At 48.2% G+C, this 24695-nt stretch overlaps 1 protein-coding gene across 5 annotated transcripts in view; it reads left to right on the top strand.

Annotated features, from left to right (window-relative positions):
- Positions 1-24695, top strand: part of EGFR (epidermal growth factor receptor) — a 194645-nt gene that overhangs the window by 157885 nt on the left and 12065 nt on the right. For all 5 annotated transcript variants that reach the window (XM_005549559.5, XM_074034956.1, XM_045389159.3 and 2 more), the window contains exons 18-22: positions 158-280; positions 966-1064; positions 7715-7900; positions 18070-18225; positions 19120-19195. In XM_005549559.5, the coding sequence (XP_005549616.1) occupies positions 158-280; positions 966-1064; positions 7715-7900; positions 18070-18225; positions 19120-19195 (640 nt within the window). The remainder of the gene's footprint in view (positions 1-157; positions 281-965; positions 1065-7714; positions 7901-18069; positions 18226-19119; positions 19196-24695) is intronic.

Here is a 24695-nt window from a genome sequence, read left to right as displayed (position 1 = left end):
GTACATTTATCCTTCCAAATGAGCTGGCAAGTGCCGTGTCCTGGCACCCAAGCACATGCCGTGGCTGCTGGTCCCCCTGCTGGGCCACGTCTGGCACTGCTTCCCAGCGTGGTGAGCACTGAGGGGACCCTTGTCTCTGTGTTCTTGTTCCCCCCAGCTTGTGGAGCCTCTTACGCCCAGTGGAGAAGCTCCCAACCAAGCTCTCTTGAGGATCTTGAAGGAAACTGAATTCAAGAAGATCAAAGTGCTGGGCTCCGGTGCGTTCGGAACTGTGTATAAGGTAAGGTCTCCGGGTTGGACCACAGGGCCCCTCATGATCTGGTGGGGAGCCCAGAGTCCTCGAAAGCTGTATATTTCCATCATCTACTTTACTCTTTGTTTCACTGAATGTTTGGGAAACTCCAGTGTTTTCCCCAAGTTATTGAGAGGAAATCTTTTTCCGAGATTCTCTTTTTCCGAGAACCACAATGACCAGTGGTCCTGTGAGACCACTTCACAGACCAAAGGCATTTTTCTGAAAGACGCCATTGACCTTGCCGTGGGGCGCAGCACAGGGCGGGAGGAGGGCCACCTCTCACCACAAGGCATCAGAATGCAGCCCAGCTGAAATGGGCTCATCTTCATTTGCTTCTTCTAGATCCTCTTTGCATGAAATCTGATTTCAGTTAGGCCTAGATGCAACATCATTAAATTCTGGATGAAATGATCTGCACGGACTTTATAACAGGCTTTATAAGCTTGAGATTCTTTTATCTAAATAATCGGTGTGATTCGTGGAGCCTAACAGCTGCAGGGCTGTGGGAGCATCATGGCGCCCAGCAATATCAGCCTTGGATGCAGCTCCACAGCCCCAGTGTCCCTCACCTTTGGGGTGCATTGCTGGTAAAATCCACCCAGCTGACTGGGCAGCTTGTGGCACCATCTCACAATTGCCAGTTAACATCTTCCCTCTCTCTCTGTCATAGGGACTCTGGATCCCAGAAGGTGAGAAAGTTAAAATTCCCGTCGCTATCAAGGAATTAAGAGAAGCAACATCTCCGAAAGCCAACAAGGAAATCCTCGATGTGAGTTTCTGCTTTGCTGTGCAGGGGTCCATGACTCTGGACCTCAGGGCCCACCTTTTCTCATGTCTGGCAGTTGCTCTGCTGTAGACCCTGCTCATCTCCACATCCTAAATGTTCACTTTCCACGTCTTTCCCTTTCTAGCCATAGTGGGTATAACTCCCTCCCCTTAGAGACAACACTGGCCTCTCCCATGCTGGTATCCACCCCAAAAGGCTGGAAACGGGCAATCACTGGCATCTGCCCAGCACTAGTTTCTTGACATGCATGATGAGTGAGTGCTGTTGGTGAGCCTGGAGCATGGATGTTGTTTGTGGTATTTTTTGGATGAAGAAATGGAGGCATAAAAAAATTGACCCTTATATGGCTGGGATAGGGTTTAAACCCCTTGTTATTTCTGACTCTGAAACTTGCATTCAATTCACTACACCAAGTTATCTCATCTTTGAAATGGCTTTTTTAAAGGTGCCTAGAATATGATGGCGTGCAGTCTATAAACTGTTGCCCACCTGCTGTACTTTCTCTCAAAATAATACACATTTTTCTCCAGTGTCTGCTGATTGTTACTTTGTGGAATAAGTTCTTGGAAAATTCCACAAGATTATTGTTATATTCTTACTACCAATTCTATTGAACTTTCTCCACCTTCTCTGGGCCTTTCCCCAGCCAGTGGTGGGAAGACTTTGGCTGGGGTCTGACAGAGCCTCTTCTACACTGGCCTGGGTTTGCTGTGAGTTCATCATGGAAACCTTTACTCTTGTCCCAACACAGAGCAAGTGAAAGAGGAGGTCAAGGGGCTCAGGCAGCGGACTAGGGAAGCAGAATCAAGGAAAAGGAAAAATGGCTGTCCTTATTACCTCAAAACCCTAGAGAATGTAGTTGATCTTACAGCCAAGAAGGACAAAAGCCAGAGAGTGATATCCCCTGCCTCATGTCTAACACACAGAATACATAGCAAGCTAAGAGAACATGGGCCTTCATAAAATTGTCTTAAGACACTATTTTTTAATTGGAGGAAATCTACAGTTTAATTTTCTCTCAGCAGCTTTTCTTCCTTTTAATTACAGTAGGGGAAATGCCATGTTGATATACTTCTAAATGAAAGATGATGAATTGATACAGTACAATAAAAAATCTGTAAAAATTGATGATATACTTATCAAGAAAAATTAGCTTTCATTTTAATGGTTTACAAATTGAGTCAAGTCCTAGTAACAAAATGTTAGGTCTATTAATATAACCACAAAAATACAGGAAGGCGGGCAATCCATGAAGCCTTCACTTACAATCTAGCCCCTCACCTGTGCTGTGTAGGAAGATCTTTGTGCAGAATTTGCTTCCTTAATTCATTTTTTATTCATTCAACACATCCTAATAAATTTTTTTTTTTTTTTTTTTTGAGACGGAGTCTCGCTCTGTCGCCGGGGCTGGAGCGCAGTGGCCGGATCTCAGCTCACTGCAAGCTCCGCCTCCCGGGTTTACGCCATTCTCCTGCCTCAGCCTCCTGTGTAGCTGGGACTACAGGCGCCTGCCACCTCGCCCGGCTAGTTTTTTGTATTTTTTTAGTAGAGACGGGGTTTCACCGTGTTCGCCAGGATGGTCTCGATCTCCTGACCTCGTGATCCGCCCGTCTCGGCCTCCCAAAGTGCTGGGATTACAGGCTTGAGCCACCGCGCCCGGCCCTACATCCTAATAAATTATATAAAATCATGTTGAAATGTGAATTTCAGTGGTATTTATAATGCAGTATGAGGAGGGTTTGAATGTATTCTAAGACAATAGCTGTGCTTTGGGAAGGAAGCAGTGTTCACTGAAAAGTGCCTCCCAGGACCTTTTAATTGGAGGAAATATGCTTCTGTGGAGTTGGAAATGGAGTAGAAGATAGATAAGGTCAAGGCTTAAAAGTTAAGTGCACCCAACATCTGAAGTGTCCATGGGCCTGGCGTGGTGGCTTTCGCCTGTAATCCCAGCACTTTGGGAGGCTGAGGCAGGAGGATCCCTTGAGCTTAGGAGTTTGAGACCAGCCTGGGCAACATACTGAGACCCAGTCTCTACAAAAAAATAAAAAATTAGCTGGGTATGGTGGCTCATGCCTGTAGTCCCAGCTACTCAGGAGATGGGAAGATGGCTTGAGCCCAGGAGATCTAGGCTGCAGTGAGCTAAAATCTTGCCACTGCACTCCAGCCTGGGTGACAAAGCAAGACCCTGCTCAAAAAAATAATTAGATACAGATATTAATATAGATACCTATATATATCTGAATATAGATATGTGTATATATACTCTGTATATAGATATGTAGATATATAAATATATCATATATAATATCATATGATATATATTTAGAGAGATATGTGTCTCTCTAAATATATTAAATAAATAAAAGAAAGGCTCAGTTTGGCCTCCTGCTCATCCTGTCTCATCGCCTCTTCCCCTCCATCATCTTATTTCCTTGCCCCATGTTTCTTCACTGCGGCCATGTCCCCCCTCCTCTCCAATGGTGGATGTCATGTCTGCTGCAGTCAGAGGGCGACAAGCCTGGAGTGTTCCCTGAATCCTGTGCTTTGTCCTGCAGCTCAGGCTGCCCGGGCCTCGCCAGCAATCCTGGCAGGCAGGGCACCGTGCTGGGATGGAGAGGGGGAAGCTGGAGGAGGCACTTTCTGGTAAAGAAAGCAAAAACCAGCAGTGCCCAAGCCAATTTCAACAGGGTGTTAAATACACCTTAATCGTGTGGCAGGACACCTCACGGGGCCACGTGCGCTCTTAGAAAGACTCGCATGCATGCGAGCACAGCAGCAATGACTGCATACTCACGTTCCCCTGCAGACACCAGGCCCCGCGGCTGGCACACACACTGCAGCCCAGTTCCATGTTGCTAGCAGTGACTTAGTGAATGAGTAAAGTTCTTAAAATGCAGGGGACACCTGCCCTTCATTCGTAAGGCTGGACATACACCTCTCCTTAAGGAGTTCAAAAGCTAGTAGAACCCCAGTTCTTATGGTAGAGCCGTTCACAGATGAGGGAGACAAGCCAGAAGGAAGGAACCAAAAGTCATGTCAGCAGTTAGGACAAAATAACAGGCTTTCAAGGTCACAAAGCCTCAGGGACACTCCTGCGGTGGGACTGGGCCAGGAGCCATGGGGGCTCCAAATGTGCACTCTGCCTGCCAGCCTGCGGGCGCTGGGGCTCCGCGGAGATTGTTGTGGAATACCAAGCATGCTTGCTGTAGGTCACGGTGCACATTTACCACTTCCAAGACAAACAACCGAGAACAAAGCTCGCTTTAGCTTCTGCGTACACCGAACGGGACACACGACTGAACAGCGTTCCCATTGTGCCTGCTGGGTGGGGAGGAAGTGATGGCCCAGTGGGTCTATCAGATGTTAGTAGGATGGGGCCTGGCGGGGCTCCAAGCTCTGTGTGGCCGACACCCACGCCCCCCGCTCTGCTCCCCATTCCCAGCCCCAGGTCAGCCCTGCGAGGCCCTGCAGCAGATGGGCTGCTCAAACTGCTCTGGTGTGCAGATTTTTCTTCCCTCTCAAATGAATACAATATGTTTTCAAATCTCAACCAGATCTTGAGAAAATAGGAAGAGCCAGAGGGTTTCTTTGGTGTTATGGTTGTACAGCTTCCCAGACTCGGGGGAGAGATGTGATTTGTGCTTTCTGGCAATCCCATGGCCTATTAATTTTTCCATAGGCTTTCCAGTTTAAATTTAGAGTAGGCAATGGAAAGGGAATGCAAAACAGATTTCTAGGTGTGCTGTGTGTGTGTGTCTCACGTCTAAAGTCCGTTAACTGGAGCACCCAACAGGCCCCACAGGCTGCCTTCACACACAGGACCTGGGGCGCCTCCAAACCATTGGGGTGAGCAGCGGGCCATGGAGGGAGCCAGGGTCCGGAGACCTGGCTGTGGGCCCAGACCCGACCCTGTGCAGGGTGGCCTCAGGTGGGCCGTTCACCTCGTCAGCCTCAGCTTACCCTCTGACTATAGTGACCTCAGACAAAATACACTTCCTGGCCCTGTCCTGTTGCTGACATTTTATAAACAAGCACTTCTCCGAGTTGAAAGGATATTTTCAATATCTACTGAGTCCACAGATATTAAACATCTCTCTTCTTTAAAATTGTGACATTATGTTTAGAATATAAAAGGAAAATAACACACACTGTCCTTGAAAATAGAGAGCCTAAACACTCTGCAGAAAATATTTAAAGTTGTTTGTCTTGCCTGGACTTTGATTTGCTTTGAGTCTTTGACCTTGCATGACTTCAGTACAGTTCAACCCTGACAGTTTTGAAGTAGGTATGTGCCTAGATCTGCCCTAGTCCCTGCTGGAATGTCGAAGAAGCAAAGGTCAGGCCCTCAGAGCACTTGCCACACACTTGCCAACAGATACGGGGTAGAGACTTGAGGCAATATAAGAGCAAGTGTGTGCCAGGCGGCCCAACACTGCAGAGCGCCAGCTAGACCCTAGGCGTGTGTTAGGAGCTGACCAAGCCGTTCTTTCCTCAAAGAGCTTGGTGGGAAGGGCACTTTTTAAATCACACAAACATTTAAGGACAGATTATGATGAGTGCCCCAAAGCAGTGGCTCTTCAGCTTCATCAAGCTTCAGAATCCAGAGGGTTTGTTCATAGGGAAGGCTGGGCCTGTCTCCTGCATTTCACCCTCTTGGCCTGGGGCGGGGCCCAAGAATGTGTGGCTCTAAAAGGTTCACAGGCAATGCCTAGGCTGCTTTCTGAAGGAAAAACTGCAAGATACCAGGAGAGTTTCATTTAGATTGAAGAGTCAAGGAAGGCTCCTCTGAGAAAGAGTCTGCTAAGGAAGGAGGAGGTGGAAGGTTCTGGGACAGAGGTCCTCCCGTGGGTAAGGGCGGAGGGAAGCTGTCCTGGGGAGAAAGTGGGCAGGAGGACCAGAGGCTGGAGAGGGAGGAGAGCAGGCAGTCTTGGGGCTTCCAAAGAACAGGGAAGGCCAGGGCAGGGTTTAGGGCAAGGAAAGTGTGTGAGCATATTTGTATTTTAGTAAATATTTACAGTTTGCCCTCCATGTCTGCAGTTTCATGTCCATGGATTCAATCAACTACGATCAAAAACATTGGGAAAAAAATTGCATCAGTACTGAACATATACGGACTTTTTTTCTTGTCATTATTCCTTAAACAATACAGCATAACAGTTATTCACATAGTATTTGCATTGTATCAGGTACTATAGGTAATCAGGAGATGCTGTAAAGTAGATGGGAGGATGTCTGTAGGTTACACGCAAATGCTGTGCCATTTTATGTCAGGGGCTCGAGCATCCTCGCATTTTGATATCTGAGGGAGGTCCTGGAACCAATTCCCCAGACACTGAGGGTTGACTGTCTGTATCCCCTCGCCCCACCTTGCCTTTGTCTCCTGTCTCCTATCTCCACCCTACCTCCCGCCAGCCTGTTGCACCTGACCTGCCCAGGCACCCTGGAGCAGCACCCTATCTCAGACCCTGGCCCGGTGTGTTCACTTCTGCGGAGAAACTAACTTGCCCAAGTCCACACTCAAACACAGGCATTGCTGAGATGTGAAAAGCAGCTCTGGATGCATTCTGCTTCAGTCCGTGTGTTCTTTTCCACATCTGAATAAAAGGTCACCACCATTTGTATTTTAAAGGGAAAGAGAATTTATGGGTGGAAATTGGAGATTCCCTCATTCTCAGACAGAAAAGAGGGCCCCATTGTGTGCATGACTGCAAATAAATTTAGCTTCCTCAGCCCAAGAATAGCAGAAGGGTTAAAATAAAGTCTGTATTTATGGCTCTGTCAAAGGAAGGCCCCTGCCTTGGCAGCCAGCCGGAATTAGCGGGCAGCAGATGCCTGACTCAGTGCATCATGGATTTCCCATAGGAAGTCTGGGGGCGCAGCACAGGGAGACCACTTCTCTTTAGAAATGGGTCCCGGGCAGCCAGGCAGCCTTTAGTCACTATAGATTGAATGCTCTGTCCATTTCAAAGCCTGGGACTGGTCCATTGAAAGAGCTTGTCCAGCTACTCTTTGCAGAGGTGCTGCGGGCAGGGTCCCCAGACCAAATGCCCACCCATTTCCCAGAGCACAGTCAGGGTCAAACCTGGCCTGTGGGGAAGGGAGGCCTTTCTCCTTGCTGGCTCAGTGCTCCCTGGATGCCTTCTCCATCGCCTCTCCTCTGCAGCACCCACAGCCAGTGTCCCTGATGTGCAGGGTCAGTCATTACCCAGGGTGTTCTGGACCCCACACACAGAGTCCCACAGGCCCTCATGGTATTTTAAACCACAGCATCCTTAACCTTGAGGCAGAGGTCTTCATAACAAAGACAGTATCAGTTCCCAAACTCAGAGATCAGGTGACTCCGGTTCCTCCTTTATCCAATGTGCTCCTGATGGCCACTGTTGCCTGGGCCTCTCTGTCATGGGGAATCCCCGGATGCACCCAGGAGGGGCACCCTCCCACTGCATCTGTCACTTCACAGCCCTGCATAAACGTCCTTGCGCTAGGTCTTTTGCAGGCACAGCTTTTCCTCCATGAGTACATATTTCAAAACTCAAGATCGTATTCATGCGTTTTCACCTGGAAGGGGTCCATGTGCCCCTCCTTCTGGCGGCCATGGGAAGCCCCACTGACACGCCTCTCCCTCCCTCCAGGAAGCCTACGTGATGGCCAGCGTGGACAACCCCCATGTGTGCCGCCTGCTGGGCATCTGCCTCACCTCCACCGTGCAGCTCATTACGCAGCTCATGCCCTTCGGCTGCCTCCTGGACTACGTCCGGGAACACAAGGACAATATCGGCTCCCAGTACCTGCTCAACTGGTGTGTGCAGATTGCAAAGGTAATCGGGGAGGGGAGATAAGGAGCCGGGATCCTCACATGTGGTCCACGCTTCTGGGATAGCGAGAGTTTGCCATGGGATGTGTGTGTGCGTGCATGCAGCACACACACATTCCTTTATTTTGGATCCAATCAAGTTGATCTTCTTGTGCCCGAATCAGTGCCTGTCCCCTCTGCATGTGGAAACTCTCATCAATCAGCTACCTTTGAAGAATTTTCTCTTTATTGAGTGCTCAGTCTGGTCTGATGTCTGTGTTCTTATTTCTCTGGAATTCTTTGTGAATACTGTGGTGATTTGTAGTGGAGAAGGAGTATTGCTTCCCCCAGTCAGGACTTGATAACAAGGTAAGCAAGCTAGGCCGAGGCCAGGAGGACCCAGGTGATGGTGGTGGAATGGAGCAGGTGCCTCGCAGGAGTCCCAGTGAGCAGGTGCAAGGAGCCGACAGAGGGCGCAGCTGCTGCTGCTATGAGGCTGGGGCCTTGGCTAAGTGTCCCCCTTTCCACAGGCTCCAGAGCCAGGGCGGGGCTGAGAGAGCAGAGTGGTCAGGTAGCCCCGCCTGGGTGCCGGAGGCAGGCACAGAGCAATGAGCCAGGTATTTCACAGCTCGTGTGGACCCAGAAAGACTTCTGCTTTTGCCCCAAACCCCTCCCATCTCCATCCCAGTCTTGTATCAGTTATTTGCACTCAACTTGCTAAGTCCTGTTTTTTTTCTGACAGTGGGTATATATTTCACCCCGTTGACTTTAAAGAATTTGCAGGCAGGCCCCGTCTCTGAGAATACGCTGTTGCCCCTCCTCTCCCTCCGACAGCAGGGCAGGGAGTTCAGGGATGTGCCAGGGACCAGAGGGAGGGAGCAGACACCCACCCGGCCTGGGCAGGTCCTCCTTATTGCTTGCATTCCCCTGGTTAGCTGTGGCAGTCAGTCCTGCCAAGTCACTCGTGAGGTGTTTGCCCAGCTCCAGGCAGATATAAAAGGTGACCTACAAGAAGACAAACAAAAATATCTGGAGTGCTCTTATGCCAGCAGCTGCCCTTGACACCACCAGGCAGGCTCTTGCTGGGAGCCATGGTGCTTGGGTCCACTCCCTCCCATCACAGAGCTCCTGGGCCGCATTGTAGAAGCAGGGACCACCTCCCAGGATAACCAGACAGCAGCACACCCTGAACAGCCCCTTTTACTCCAACACCATCAGGCATTGATTTCTCAGCTGCAGCCACAGGCGGCCCCCAGCAGCCCAGGAAGTGGGGAACGCTCACACTTCTCTGACCACAAAAATCACTGAATGTTTTTGCCATTCTCATGGTCATAACTTCGGCCACACAGTAGAACACTCCCATGACCGTTGTTAGACAGTGGTCCTGGGAGAGGATCTTGTGTGCCTCTTTTTATTGGGAGATGCTTGTTATTTCTGTGTGTGGCTGCATTTGTTTCCCAAGACTGCCACAACAAATCATCACCAACTTGGTAGCTCAACATTGCACAGATTTATTCCCTTCTGGCTCTGGAGGCCAGGCATCTAAAGGCCATGCTCCTGCAAGCATTCTGGGAAGGATCCTTCCTGCCTCTCTGGCTTCTGGTGGCCCCAGCATCCCTGGGCTGGGGCTGCACCTCCCCACGTCAACCTCCATCTTCATATGGCCTCTTCCTGTGTCTCTGTAACCACAGGCCCCTCTCCTTTCTCTTAATAAAGATACCAATCATTGAGCTCGAAAATTGCTAAGAGAGTCTATTGTAAATCTTCTTAGCACAAAAAAAGATAGATATGTGAAGTGATAGATATATTAGTTTGATTTGATCTGATCACTCCACTATGTGTATAGATGTCAAAACAAACATCGCACTCCATAAATGTATATATTAAAAAAGATCCCAGTCATTGCATTTAGGACCCACCCTAAATCCATGATGATTTCATTTCAAGATTTTTAGATTTGCAAAACCCCATTTCCAAATAAGGTCACATTCTACAGTTCTGGGTAGACGTGAAATGTGGGGACACTGTGCAACCCACTGTCTTGGGGAGCGGGTGGTCAGCCTGGGGCAGGTGTTACTGTGTGTGGAGCTAGGTCCACTCATGCCCTGACCTGGAACCCAGACCTGCTTCCCCAGCTCTCCTCCTGGTTATCTGAAGCAGGGAATGGAGAGCACTGCCCACCTTGCCCGGCAGTCTCTATCACCTGGTTTTACTTTCCTCTTAGCACATATTGCCCCAGAAGATCTGGTTGGTTTATGGCTTACTTGAGTTTGTGCCTACCTGTCCCAACCAGGAGGTGAGCCCTGGCTATCCCCCGAACCCAGCCCTGCATGTGGGAGCTGCCCCTCCCCCGCTTATCAGAGGGGGCCAACAGTCCGCAGCTGTTCTTAATCGTCTCCCAGTAACCCCCAGCTCCACAAAGGTGACTCCTCACGTGGTGGAGAGGTGGCCAGGCCATCCATGTGTAATGCGTATGTGACCGTTTTCCTTAAGGGGCACGTAGTCTTGGCAGGTTTCGCCCAATACAGGACGGCTCAGGATTCCAGTGGACTGTGGATTCAGATCTGGAGTCTGGCACATTTGCTGTGTGAGCGTGGGCACGTTGCTGGCCTCTCTGCGCCTGGTCTCCCGGCTGTGGAGTGTGTTCTGCACCTTGTCTTTCTGGGAAGTAGGGAGGGCAGTGAGCCCCTTCACATCGCCCACCATGGGCCCAGCACACGCCTGATCCCCACTGAGTGTTCCTTTCCTCCTTTGATCCCCTTTGGCTGACCTAGGGTGGAGCAGCCACTAAAATATACCCAGAAACATCTTCCTAATCTACATCTGCGCCAACCCTCATTCCCTAGCTCAGCATGACCGTCAGGCGCCCACCATTACTCCTGAGCTCCGCTGCTCATGAGCTGTTCTCTGGCCCTCCTTCTCACGCTCACACTCCAGTCGGCCTGGCCTAGATAAGTGGAGGTTTATTTGACCCCAAAAATTAGCCTTCTACAAACGAATATAATAGTGCCATTACAGAGAACTCACTTAGTGCGGGTCCCATTTAAGCAGAAGTTACTGAAAGCCTGAGTTTAAGTTTCCAGGGCCTGAAAGTTTTCCACGATAGTTCTCTACATAATGTTACCTACAATTTCAACCTGTTATTTAAAGCCATTCTTGTGTTTGTTGTACTTTGATTAGCTTTATTTTGATTTGAAGTCCTTTTACATTATGGGCAGTTAACGCTTTGGCTCTGTTAGATTTGCTTTTTAGTTCACAAAGGAAATCTCATTCCTCTGTATTTGAATAGCTGCAATGATGGAACAGCTGTCCCCGGAGGGAAATGAAAACAATGATTCCCCAAATTGTAAAGACAGAAATTTGCTCTTGGGTTACTTACAATGTATCTGAGTATTAAAAGTTTTTCTTTTTAAACGTTTGAAGTAAAACTACCCAGAAACACTTAGTGGCTGACTAGAAACTAAACTCCTGGCATCCTCAAAGTGGGATTATTGGCTTATAAAGGTCCTGTATTGATTGACAAAGGCACAAACTATCTTGGGAAGTTTTCTTCTAAATATTGATGGCAGAGCTGGCCACCATTATGCAGGTTTCATTGTCCTGACTAAACTGCTAAAGAGATTACATAAAATGATATCAACTAGACAAAAGAAAGAATAAAAAAAAAAAACAGAGGTGTCCTGGGAGGAATCCGGATGAGACCAGAAGACCATGAGAGAGACATCCCTTGCCCTCTACAGGGAAAATGGGTTTTGTTCTCCACATGCAAAACCATCTCAGGAGCTTGTGAAGACACCACCTGCTTACCAGCCAGAAAGAGCAGGTGCCTCCTAAATTCCCCACGCAGGAGATCACGGTGGCTTTCACACACTAGGAGTAAGTTAGACTTAAGAAAACCTGTCTACTCTTCCTGGGATTTACAAGCCAGCTAGTAAATCCCAGACTAAATCACACAGCACAATCATCCAAAGATCCCGTCATCCGTGCCGTTTGGAAAGTCCCGCTCCTGCGCCGCCCTCTCCCCGTGGAGCCCCCCATGCCCAGGACTGCAGAGTCCTGCCATTCAGACTGCAACTCATCTCACATTCTTCCAAACTATTTGGACAACAGAGCTTTCTCATCACCTAATGCAGATTACAGTCTCACAGAATTGAGTGTTCAGGCAGACCATGATGTGGTTCTGTAGTACAGCAAACAATATCAGTTTACAGTGCTGAGGCCAGACCTGGTGAACTATGCACGGTAGCGGCAGGGCAAGGCTCTCAGAATGAAACTGGCTTACGAGTGGCACTCTCTGACCACAACTCTATAAGCACCAAACTATACTTAGTTCCATCTATGAGGTAAAATTTAATGCAGATAAACATCAAAGAAAACTTCAAAGCCTCCTTTTTTCAAGTACGTGGGCTATTTAATTTGGTCCAAGTTCATTTTAAAAAGCTCTAGGTGCTTTCACGGCTCCCCTACTGACAAGAGGCCCCAGTGCCCGTGAGCTGCTAATGGGAGGGAGAGAAAGCAGAGCTGAGTGGGCCTGGCTATCCCGTCCACACCGGGAGACAGGGAAGGAGACTCCACGCTGGTGGCGCCAGCACGTTCCAGGCCACTGGGGCCTATTCCTAGGCACCAGGTCACGAAAACCACGCTGACAGATCGTGTGTGTGTGTGTGTCATAGTGCACAAGCAGGACTGTGAGAGAGTGAACGTGACACTGGGTGGAGCGCTGAGGAAGGGCCACAGTGCGTTGGTGGAGATAGGCTGTCATGGAGAACAGACCCTGGCTTGTTCTACGTAGCTTCCAATGCAGCTTCAAGGCAGGTCCCAGAGGGCTCCAGCCTTCATCGTCCAGGTCTACTCCCTCCCCTCACGGCTTTCCCATCCTCAGATGAGGATTTGGCAGAGCCTACCCCTGCTGACTAACTGCGGCCCTAGGGTGGTGACTCAGCCCTGCACCGCCTGCTCCCATCTGCACTGGACCAGAGAGGATGACTTACCCAGCACGTTCACATCACACAGCTTTGTGGGTTCCTAGGTCCAAGGACCAGAGATTTCAGTTATGTGAGTTATTTTTTTTTATTTGTTCTTGCATGTTTCACAAAGGGTTGTAGCTAAACTTAACCTAATGATCATGTTAGTATGTCACTAAGAAGTCAAAGCTCACAGTGCTGTTGAAGCACATTCATCATCTTTAGACATTTTGACTATTTATTTCTTAAGCACCTGCTAGTGTTAAGCATCACATGAAATATATATAGAAGTAAGACAAAATTTCTTATCTCCCCAAGTTTGCCAACAAATACAGAGCAGGAAGGGAAGCAGATCAGAGCAGGAGACGCAGCTGTCGTGAGGCCACGGTGCAAGGTGCAGGGAGGGTGAGCTCCGAAGCCAAATGGACTGGGTCTGTCAGCCAAGCCCCCTGCTCTGGAAAGACAGCAGTGAACAAGCCAGATGGCCCCTCACCCTCCAGAGCCCTGAGTTCTGCAGACCAAACAGCGTGACAGGTCCTCTCCCTGTCCTGGAGGCCTCTGTAGGTGAGAGTTGGCTGTGAACAGGGCATGAAGGCACTCGAGAGTGGGGAAGTGACTTTGACTGGGAGATGCTGAGGACACGGAGGAAGCCACAAAGTAAGGGACACTGGGGAGGGAGGGGTGGACCCCTCAAGGCCAAGCACATGGAGCCTCATCACAAAGGCAAGATGGTGGCCAAATTCAAGGTCGCTGCAAAAGGGATGGAGAAGAGAAGATAGATTTGGCATTTAGAGGAATGGTGACAATCACGAGCACCTCCACGGGACTCCACATGGGTGCTATCTAAGCAAGTGCTGTCTCTGCATAAACTCATTCCACCCTCTGATTAACCCATTCTACATATGGGAAAACAAAGGCATGCAGCGTTCATGTCACTTGCCAAGATCTCAGGATTTGATCCAAGTGGCCCAGTTCCATGGTGCAGCCTCTCAGCCTGCACGGATGCCCCAGCTCAGAGCACGACTCTCAGGACAGGGGTCCCAGCAGCACCCCCTCCCTGAACAGCAAGGGTGCCCGTGCTGCTCCACTTCTGTCTGGGAATAGGACATTCTGACACTTGCCTGCCTCTTCTGAGGTCCAGCACTTACTCTGTGCCCACGTGGGAAGGTGACAAGATGGCCCGAGGAGCAGACTCTTCCATTTTTGGGGAGCTCAAGGCCACAGATGCTCTGAAATCTGGAGTCCAGAGGCAGGAGCGGAGGCTTCTCCTGGTGGCCACTCTGCTTAAACACATCATCAGATCTGTAGCTTCAGAGTCCCCCGAACCCCATCCCTCACCTCTACCAGCTGCGGGTGGGTCTCTGGGGTGGGGCTGCCCTCCCCACCTGCACCCCAAGGGCTGAAAGGTTGAGGGGAGAACACCATCATTTATACAGGGGGATCCTCGAAGATGAGGCCTGAGAAAGCCCTGCGGGGCCTCTCGCCTTCTCCCTAGCTGTGGTCAGGAGTGTCGGGCCCTGCCTGCCTCAGGAGCAGCCCAAAGTGGAGGTGAGGGGTGAGCCCCAACCCCCAGGGGAAGGGTGATGGTGATCTTGGTCTCAGCATGGTTCTGGTAGAGGTGGGTTAATTTGAAGATGATGAGCCTTAAGCCTCTTTCTGATCTTGCTTTAAATAAATACTTCTGAACAACAGCAACAACAAAATAGTGTTGATAGGAAAACCCTCCACTCCACAAGAACCACGCGGCCTTCTCGTCCTCGCATCCTCCACTTCCTTCCTCACTAAGTCACTGCTCCATGAGCTCTTCCACAGGAGATTTACAAAACAGAATACAAACAATCCAGTTCCCGCCTCTCACTCTGAACTCCTCCCAAGACTTGTGGGGTGCGGCAGCCCCTGGGAACATCCAGCCCTTCAGGGTCAAACACAGCCCCCGCCCCTCGCTCTGGGGAACCCTGCCAGAAAAAGCCCCGACAGCCATGTGGAGCAGAGCCTTCCTTTTTGTGAGTGGAAGTTCCAGGCTGACTTTTCAAATCCCCTTTTAACCTCAGTGCTGTATTTCAAAATTCATTCCAGCTTTCCTGTAGTAATTAACAAAAATAAATACTTTAATTTCAGTTAAAGTGAGTGTCTCGGAGAAGAAGCAGGAACTGAGTTTGCTGAGAGGCCCCGCTGAGGCTTTGCTGTTATTGCTTCCTGTGGCCTCTGCTCTGACCCTGGGAGCTCACAGGCCGTATCGTGGCTCTTATCTTTGGGGACCGGTTAAAGCATAACTGCGCCAGGCACAGAGTTGTCCTTTCAAATGTGCCGGCAGTGGAACAGAGACCCATGCGTCAAGTCTCATCTAAGTTCACATGAGATTCTCTCCTTGTCCCAAAGCTGTCTCTGATTTAAAACCCTCCAGCTCATTACCTGAATTCCAGAATATGTCCTGTGCTCTCTCTGCCCTTTCCCACGCCTTTGCTGAAGACCTGTGTTCTGAGGAAACAGACACTGTGTGGAAATGCCTCAGGTCCTTTAAAGCCCTGGCCTGAAGAGCCGGGAAGGGCTGGACCAGAGGTCAGCTGGATTTGTTAGACTGACAGAGTGATGCGGACCTCCCCAGAGGCACGGGACCAAGGTGTGTGCTCATGCTGTCTCATGCTCTCACACATAATATGTGTGTGTGTGTGTGTGTGTGCGCGCGCGTGTGTATAAAACCCCAAGCAGCCTCTGGCTTAGCAGGCACGTTTCCCAGCAGGGGAATTAAAGCCATGGTCCCAGTAGTGGTCTTGAGGGCTCAGGGGATTTGGTCTGTGCAACTACATGCTTCAGCCTCTGGACCCCAGGTCGTCTAACGAGGTGGTTGTATGGGGACTGGGATGGAAAAGGCGTCTGCACAGACGTGTGTGAAATGACTGGCACGTCACCAGTGCTCAGCACCATCAGCTGCTGTCACCGATCATTCAATCATTCATTCATTCATTCATTCATTCAGTTGTTCATTCTTCAGCAGGCTGTTTTAAAAATGTGCCCAGTATACCAAAATCTCCGCTAAGCATTTGAAGAGGCAGAATAGAAGTTAGCAGTGGTGGTGAAATGAAGCTGGGAATGTGCTCTGAAGGCCTCCTTGTGGGCTTAATGAACATGTAGAAACCACACATTTTAAATAGAGAGGGAGAAAAGGAGGGGCTCCTGGTCCCCTGCACAGGGACTTGTGTGTGGCTCTTTACTGTAGGCCTGTGCCACTCCTGCTCAGCAGCTACCACAGAGAACGCCTTCAACAAATGTGAAGAATGAACAAAAGAGATACAGGGTAGAAGGCAAGGAGAAAGCAAGGGTGAGGGTGAGAAATCAAGGGATAGAGAAGAGAGAAGGGGAGACAGCCTGGGAGTTCACACAGCCAAGAAGGTAGACACTCAGTCAAACCAGCAAGAGGCGGAGCCTAACTCTCCCTTTTGAATGGTTAGGAGTTCATGACATTTAATAAACAGAGGCCTTGCTCTGTAAGAGACAGGGTACCAGGCAGAGAGCAAGCCAGCATCCCAGGAGTCAGAGGAGGCAGACGGGAGTGGGGGGCAGGGAGCTTGCCTCTGCAGGAGACCCAGGCTGCCAGAGTAGCAGGGAGTCTGGGCCAGTCCTCTTGGGAAGCACTTCCTCGGCTTCTGCCCCTCCCTCTCCTCTCCCTTTCCACCCGCCATCCTGACATAATACTTCCTAATTTGGAAGTGTTGTTCCGGAGAAGAACCTGCTCATTTCCTCTTAAGTAGGCAGGGAAGCACTAACGTCCAGCAGCACCGGAAACCCGTAGGAGCGCTCTCGGCCGTGCAGGGTGAGGGGACAGTCCATGTAGTCATGAGACGTGGGTGTCAGGCAAGCATCTCTTTTCCAAAAGAGAAAAACATTAAAGGCCTCACAAATGGCACCCGAAGACTAATTCTGATAGCATCTTTGTGAGACCCTACGTTCTTGTGATGACTGGTTTTGCCTGAGAAAGAAAAAATTTTAAATTTTGCTCTGACATGCCAATTCAACGCACCATTTTCACATAACATTCGCGCAAAAAAAAGCAGACAACTTGCCGGAAAACTTGGGAATCCATCCACATCGACAGCTCTTCCCTGCAGTCACACTACAGTGGGATCCCTCCATACAGAAATGGCGGAGTGGAGCGGGCTGGGGATGCCTGTTTGTTTCTGTTTGCTGCACCACAGCGAGCATTTCTGTGGTGCCCACTCTGTACTAGAAAGTACATGAACATCAGCCATAAAGGGAACTAGAAAGGTGGCCCACCCTTTTGGTGGACAGAGAAGAGAGAGTGGTAGAAACAAAGAGGTCTGCAGAACTTGACCCCTCCCAGCCTCTCCCACCTGCCAGCCTGGCCCTTGCAGAGAGATGCAGGCTGCCACGCTCATGCCAAAGCCTGGGGCAGTTGGGCTCAGCAAGGTAGGCATCCATCGAGCAAGGAGGAACAGAGGTCAGCAGTGACCCCAGCAGCCAGCAGGGAGGAAGGTGCGTGTGACAAGGTTACCAGAGGCCATGGGTCAGGGTCAGCCAGGGTCAGGTAGCATTTCTAGGAATTCACTCTGTTGGGCGCTGTGCTGGCTGCTTCTCACATATTCTCTCTTTCTTACTCTCAGAGCAGAGATTCTAATTGCAGTGGGATTGTGGAGGCAGCCAGGAAGGTGAGGGGAGTGGGGTCTTCTAAAAGCATATTCAGTATCCATGTGGTTTCAGTAATAATAATAATAAACCAGTGAAAAGTAAAACAGTACAAAAATCTTCATAGGCAGTGAACCATGTCAGAGAGTCCAAGAAAGCACAATGAGAGTGTGGCTTAAAAACCCTGACAGACATTCCTTTGCACCAGCTTGGTTCGGAGGGCATGGTCCCCGCCACCCCCCACCCCCACTTTGCAGATAAACCACCTGCATGAAGGTCGGCCTGGCAAGTCCAGCAAGTTCAAGCGCAGGTCTCAGCAGGACAGCAGAGCTCCTGCTCTTCTGTGTCCTCATGTACGAGCACCTTTGGGCTTAAAACTTGAGGAACTGGATGGACAAAAGTCAGCAGCGGGTTACATCTTCTTTCATCTGCCTTTCCATTCTTTGGATCAGTAGTCACTAACGTTCACCAGCTGTAAGTCCTCGAGCTGGAGAGGCTCAGAGCCTGGCATGGACATGACCCTGAATTCAGATGCAGAGCTTCTTCCCATGACGATCTGCCCCTCACCACAGGGTCTTCTGTGTTTCAGGGCATGAACTACTTGGAGGACCGGCGCTTGGTGCACCGCGACCTGGCAGCCAGGAACGTACTGGTGAAAACGCCACAGCATGTCAAGATCACGGATTTTGGGCTGGCCAAACTGCTGGGTGCAGAAGAGAAAGAATACCATGCAGAAGGAGGCAAAGTAAGGAGGTGGCTTGTAGGTCAGCCAGCATTTTCCTGACACCAGGGACCAGGCTACCTACCCACCAGCTGTATTATCTAACTCATGCAGGGGAGGACGCTCTCCAGACTTTCTGGGTGAGCTCGCAGCAGCCGCCACTGGCAGCTGGTCCAGCCGGGGTCTCCTGGCAGTGTGAGCCAGAGCTGCTTTGGGAACGGGACTTGCTGGGGCAGTGAATGAGGATGTTACCCCCAGGTGATCATTAGCAAAGGTTAGATTTCAGCCTCTCCCTGCAGGATATATAAGTCCCCTTCAATAGCACAATTGGGAAAGGTCACAGCTGCCTTGGTGGCCCACTGCTGTCGAGGACACCTAAGGAACAGGAAAGGCCCCCATGCGGGCCCGAGCTCCCAGGGCTGTCTGTGGCTCGTGGCTGGGACAGGCAGTGATGGAGTCCTTCTGTCCCTTTTCTGGCTCAGGTTTCTCTTAGGGACCCTCACAGCACTTAGGGATGCATGTCCCCTGTCATGCCCTCAAATGCCCTCCCACAGCCATGCCCTTCTGAGGTTTCACTCTGGCCTGCCTGGCTCCTAGCAGCCACCAACCCTGTGATGCTGGGCCCTGAAAACACACACAGACCTGGATGAGTAAGGCCACTGGGCCCACCCAGGGCCCCCAGCTCACCAGAGCAACCTAGGACCCAGAGGGTGCTCAGAAACCTACCAGAGCAGCCCTGAACTCCGTCAGACTGAAATCCCCTCTTGCCGGGAGGAGGTGCCAGGCCTGGGGGACGGGTCATGGGGTGACCTGGCTCCTCTGTGTGTGTCACTTGTAATTAGGTCCAGAGTGAGTTAACTTTTTCCAACAGAGGGAAACTAATAGTTGTCTCACTGCTTTATCTCTCACCATCCCAAGGTGCCTATCAAGTGGATGGCATTGGAATCAATTTTACACCGAATTTATACCCACCAGAGTGATGTCTGGAGCTACGGTGAGTCATAATCCTGATGCTAATGAATTTGTACTGAGGCCAAGCTGGCTTTTATTGTTAGTTAATTTACATTATATCCTCTGACATCCAAGTATTTTCTTTCGAGATAATGACTAATGATAATGTAATCGTTGCTGTCTATCTATTGTACTGAGAAAACACGACAGAGGAAATCGAGTCCAGCTGCCGTCCGAAAGTCACTGGAGATAGCGATGAGCTGGTCTGGCAGGGAGCGGGGTATGGGAGGGAAAGAGCTTAGGAAATGCCTCTCCCTGCAAAGTCCAACCAAACTTTAACTTTAACCAAACCATTAACGTTGCCATGAATTTGAAGTGAACCAGAGGGAGGTGACAGAAGCAGCTTGGTGGGGAAAAGTTCCAGTAGAGAAATGAGGCTTATGATGAACTACCCTGGCCCTTATGTGTCAGAGAGAACGGCTTGACACACACTGAGGATGTCTGCAGGGTTAAAAGAAGAAAGGGAGATGACCCTTGCTTCTCGCTCTTGGGAGGACCATCTGGTCTGGCCCCAGAGGATTCTCTGTTTCCTCTTCTGAATCCCAGTGTTGCCCAGCACAGGCCTGTACCCATCCTCACGAGGGCCCCTCTCCTCACCTGGCCCTAGGTCCCTGCCCTGTCCTGAGCCTACAAGGGCCTCCCATGTTGAGAAAGTGTTGCTGACACATTCTCTCTGACTGCTGTGCCAGGCACGTTCCACTGCGTTACCACACATGGTCCTTGAATTTCACCCAGCAACTTACTGAAAGGCTGGAACCCATGAACCTACCCCTTTACTGAGGAAAATCGGTTACCCCAGCCATCTACAGCGACAGGAGCAAGGAGGGGAGGAGTCGCCTCACCTCTCTAGAAATGTGTATTTGAGCAGAACACTATTGAAGGGAATTTCCGAGAATAATATAGTCAGTACCACGAAAGCAAAATTATTCAGGATATCGTCCTTTTTTATTTAGTATTTTTTATTTTTCCTATAGCATTATTAACTTTCTGATTTTCCAAATACATACACATTTTTAAATTTCCTGAGTCTTTATCTCTTCTGTTAAAATGTAAGATTTATGGTACAAAGGCAGAGATTTGTATCCATGAATAAGTGAAGTTTGGTGTGCACCTGTGAGCTGAGCTGCCTCGATTAATGGAGCAGATAAGGAAATAAAGGTCTGCTGATGCATTGTTATTTTCAGCCATTTTCAGAATGTATTTCCTCTCCACGAGGGAACCCCGGGGTCCTGCCCCAAGCCATTTCTTTTGTCCCCATGCAGCCGGCCCCTCCTGCCCCAGGCACAGCCTGGTCTCCTGCTGGTCTCCCCTCTTCCCACTTGCTCCCCCTCATCTATGCTCCAGACAGCGGCCACATATATTTTTTAACTTTTTTTTTTTTTTGAGACAGAGTCTTGCCCTGTCGCCCAGGCTGGAATGCAGTGGCACAATCTCGGCTCACTGCAACCTCCGCCTCCTGGGTTCAAGCGATTCTCCTGCCTCAGCCTCCTGAGTAGCTGGGATTGCAGGCGCACGCCACCACGTCCAGCTAATTTTTTGTATCTTTAGTAGAGACAGGGTTTCACTATGTTGGCCAGGCTGGTCTCGAACTCCTGACCTCATGATCTGCCTGCCTTGGCCTCCCAAAGTGCATATTTTTTAACTTTATCAGACTTTTCATTCTCTGCTCAACATCTTTCTTTGGTCCTCCAGGTATGTTCAGATAAAACCTGAGCACCTGGCCATGACTGATGGGATGCTGGGCCATCTGGCCCTGCCAACTGTCCCGTCCACGAGGTCCCCCTCCCCTCACGCTCCAGGCACAGCCTGTGTGTGCCAGTGCACTGCCCACACTCCATGTACAAGTGGAAGCCCTCTCGAATTCAGTGGCTTAGTGCCTTGATGTGGTCACACCCATTCTCAGGAAGTAGGTTCCCACTGAAAACACTGTGTGTTTTCAACATCATTGAGGCTGCCACAGCAGATTATAATCACTGGCCTGGGCAGCCCACTGGAACTACCAGACCATGAGCCTGAATTTTTAGTCTAAAAATCATATCCTGTTTTCTCTACTCTCTAGTCTCTAGTCAAGGCAAATTATTCAATTTAATAAATTAGGGACCTAGTGTGTTGTACCAACGAGCTAAAGAGAGAATTCACAACGCCTTCCAGTCCATTCTCCACCTAACACTGGCTACACTGACTCTCCTCCCTCTCTAATAACCTGTCTTCCCACTAGAATTCATCATGCATGTTTAAAAACCTAGTTAAATAGTAAACTGACTGCATAGATCTGGAAATGAGACAGTTTTTCTTTTACAAATCCATATAGACTATGTGTTGGGGGCAGGGGATGACACAAGAATCTACTTTCTTGCCCCAAAACCATTGCTTTCCTTCTATTGTTAAGCTTGCATTCTGCATATTAATTCAGGTGGTTCCATTTGGGAATGGCCTCTGTTACCCAGAGACGGGAGGGCCATCAGAACTCGGGGTTGTCTGAAAAAACACTGGTTCTAAAATTATCACTGCTTTCACTTGTTTTTAACTGTCATAGTTGTTTGATTTTGAAGGGAAAATATGATGGTTTTTATTCTATGCTTGTTATATCTTTATGTGGTTTCGTGTTTTTTAGATTTTAGTACCTGTCATTTTTTTAACTTTCATTTTAGGTTCAGGGGTACATGTGCAGGTTTGTTACATAGGTAAATCTATGTCATGGGGGTTTGTTATACAGATTACTTCGTCACCCAGGGATTAAGCCTAGTACCCATTAGTTATTTTTCCTGATCCTCTCCCTCCTCCCATCTTCCACCTTCCTATAGACCCCAGTGTGTGTTGTTCCCCTCTACATGTCCATGTGTTCTCATCATTTAGCTCCCACTTATAAGTGAGAACATGCAGTATTTGATTTTTTGTTCCTGCATTAGTTTGCTAAGGATGATGGCCTCTAGCTCCATCCATGTTCTTGCAAGGTACATGATCTCGTTCTCTTTTGTGGCTGCATAGTGTTCCATGGTATATATGTGCCACATTTTCTTTATCCAGTCTGTCATTGATGGGCATTTAGGTTGATTCCATGTCTTTGCTATTGTGAATAGTGCTGCTGTGAAAATACACATGCATATGTCTTTATGGTAGAATGATTTATATTCCTTTGAGTAATGGGATTGCTGGGTCAAATGGTAGTTCTGTTTTCAGCTATTTGCGAAACTGCCACGCTCTTTTCCACAGTAATTGAACTAATTTACATTCCCACCAACAGTGTAAAAGCATTCCTTTTTTCTCCACAACCTCACCAGCATCCATCGGGTTTTCTTCTTTTTTTTTTTTTTTTACTTTTCAATAATAGCCATCTGACTGGTATGAGATGGTATCTCATTGTGGTTTTGATTTTTATTTTTTTAATGGTCCGTAATGTTAAGCTCTTTTTCATATACTTGTTGGCTGCATGTATGTCTTCTTCTGAAAAGTGTCTGCTCATTTCCTTTGCCCACTTTTTAATGGGATTGTTTCATTTTTTCTTGTAAATTTGCTTAAGTTCCTTATAGATGCTGGTTATTAGACCCTTCTCAGATTTATAGCTTGCAAAAATGTTCTCTCATTCTATTGGTTGTCTATTCACTCTGACGATAGTTTCTTTTGCTGTGCAGAAGATCTTCAGTTTAGTTAGATCCCATTTGTCAATTTGTGCTTTTGTTGCAATTGCTTGATGTGTCTTCATCATGAAATCTTAGCCCATTCCTATATCCAGAATGGTATTACCTAGGTTGTCTTCCAGGGTTTTTATAGTTTGGGGTTTTACATTTAAGTCTTTAATGCATGTTGAGTTGATTTTTGTATATGGTGTAAGGAAGGAGTCCAGTTTCAATCTTCTTTATGGCTAGCTAGTTGTCATTTATTGAGTAGGGAGTCCTTTCCCCATTGCTTTTTTTTTTTTTTCTGTCAACTTTGTCAATGATCACACGGTTGTAGGTGTGCAGCCTTATTTCTGGGCTCTCTATTCTGTTTCATTGGTCTGTATGTCTGTTTCTGTACTAGTACCATGCTGTTTTGGTTACTGTATCCCTGTAGTTTAAAGTCAGGTAGCATCATGCCTCCAGCTTTGTTCTTTTTGCTTAGGATTGCCTTGGCAATTCAGGCTCTTTTTTGGTTCCATGTGAATTTTTAAATTGTATTTTCTAGTTCTGTGAAGAATCTCATTGGTAGTTTGATAGGAGTAACATTTAATCTATAAATTACTTTGGGCAATATAGTCATTTTAATGATATTGATTCTTTCTATCCATGAGCATGGAATGTTTTTCCATTTGTTTGTGTCATCTCTGATTTCTTTAAGCAGTGTTTTGTAGTTCTCATTGTAGAGATATTTCACCTCCCTGGTTGACTGTATTCCTAGGTATTTTATTCTTTTTGTGGCAATTGTGTATTGAATTACATTCCTGATTTGGCTCTCAGCTTGACTGTTGTTATATTGGAATGCTAATGATTTTTGTACATTGATTTCGTACAACTGAGTCTTCACTGAAGTTGTTTATCAGCTTAAGGGTGTTTGGGTCAAGACTACAGGGTTTTCTAGATATAGGATCATGTCATCTGCAATCAGGGATAGTTGTTTTCCTCTCTTCCTGTTTGGATGCCCATTATTTCTTTCTCTCACCTGATTTATCTGGCCAGGACTTCCAATAGTATGTTGAATAGGAGTGTTGAGAAAGAGAATCCTTGTCTTGTGTCAGTTTTCAAGGGGAATACTTTCAGCTTTTGCCCATTCAATATGATGTTGGCTGTGGGTTTGTCATAGGTGGCTATTATGTTGAGGTTTGTTCCTTAAATACCTAGTTTATTGAGAGTTTTTAACATGTTGAATTTTATTGAGAGCCCTTTCTGCAGCTATTGAGATGATCATGTGGCTTTTGTCCTCAGCTCTGTTTATGTGGTGAATCACATTTATTGATTTGCGTATGTTAAACCAACCTTGCATCCCAGGGATGAAACTGACTTGATTGTGGTGGCTTAAGCTTTTGATGTGCTGCTGGATTCAATTTGTCAGTATTTTGTTGAGGATTTTTACCTCTATGTTCATCAGAGATATTGGCCTGAAGTTTTCTTTTTTTGTGTGGTATCTCTGCCAAGTTTTGGTATCAGGATGATGTTGGCCTCATAGAATGAGTTAAGGAGGAGTCCTTCCTCCTCAATTTTTTTGGAATAGTTTCAGTAGGAATGATATCCGCTTTTTTTGTACATCTTGTAGAATTTGGCTGTGAATCCATCTAGTCTTGGGCTTTGTTTTGGTTGGTAGGCTATTTATTACTGATTCAATTTTGGAGCTCATTATTGGTCTGTTCAGGGATTCAGTTTCTTCCTGAGGTTTTTATTTTTATCAAAAGGAACATAAGCTTTTTCATTTCCAATTTTTTATGATCTAAAAATGTGCAGTTTACAGCCCTGTTCAGAATCTGCATCTTCCTCCTTCTGCAGATACAGGTCCCTCAGAGCAGGTGACTG

Source organism: Macaca fascicularis, chromosome 3 (genome assembly GCF_037993035.2).
Source record: "Macaca fascicularis isolate 582-1 chromosome 3, T2T-MFA8v1.1".
Classification (NCBI taxonomy): Eukaryota; Metazoa; Chordata; class Mammalia; order Primates; family Cercopithecidae; genus Macaca; species Macaca fascicularis.
Note: the sequence above shows the minus strand (reverse complement) of the source record. Positions and strands in the feature narration are given on the sequence as shown.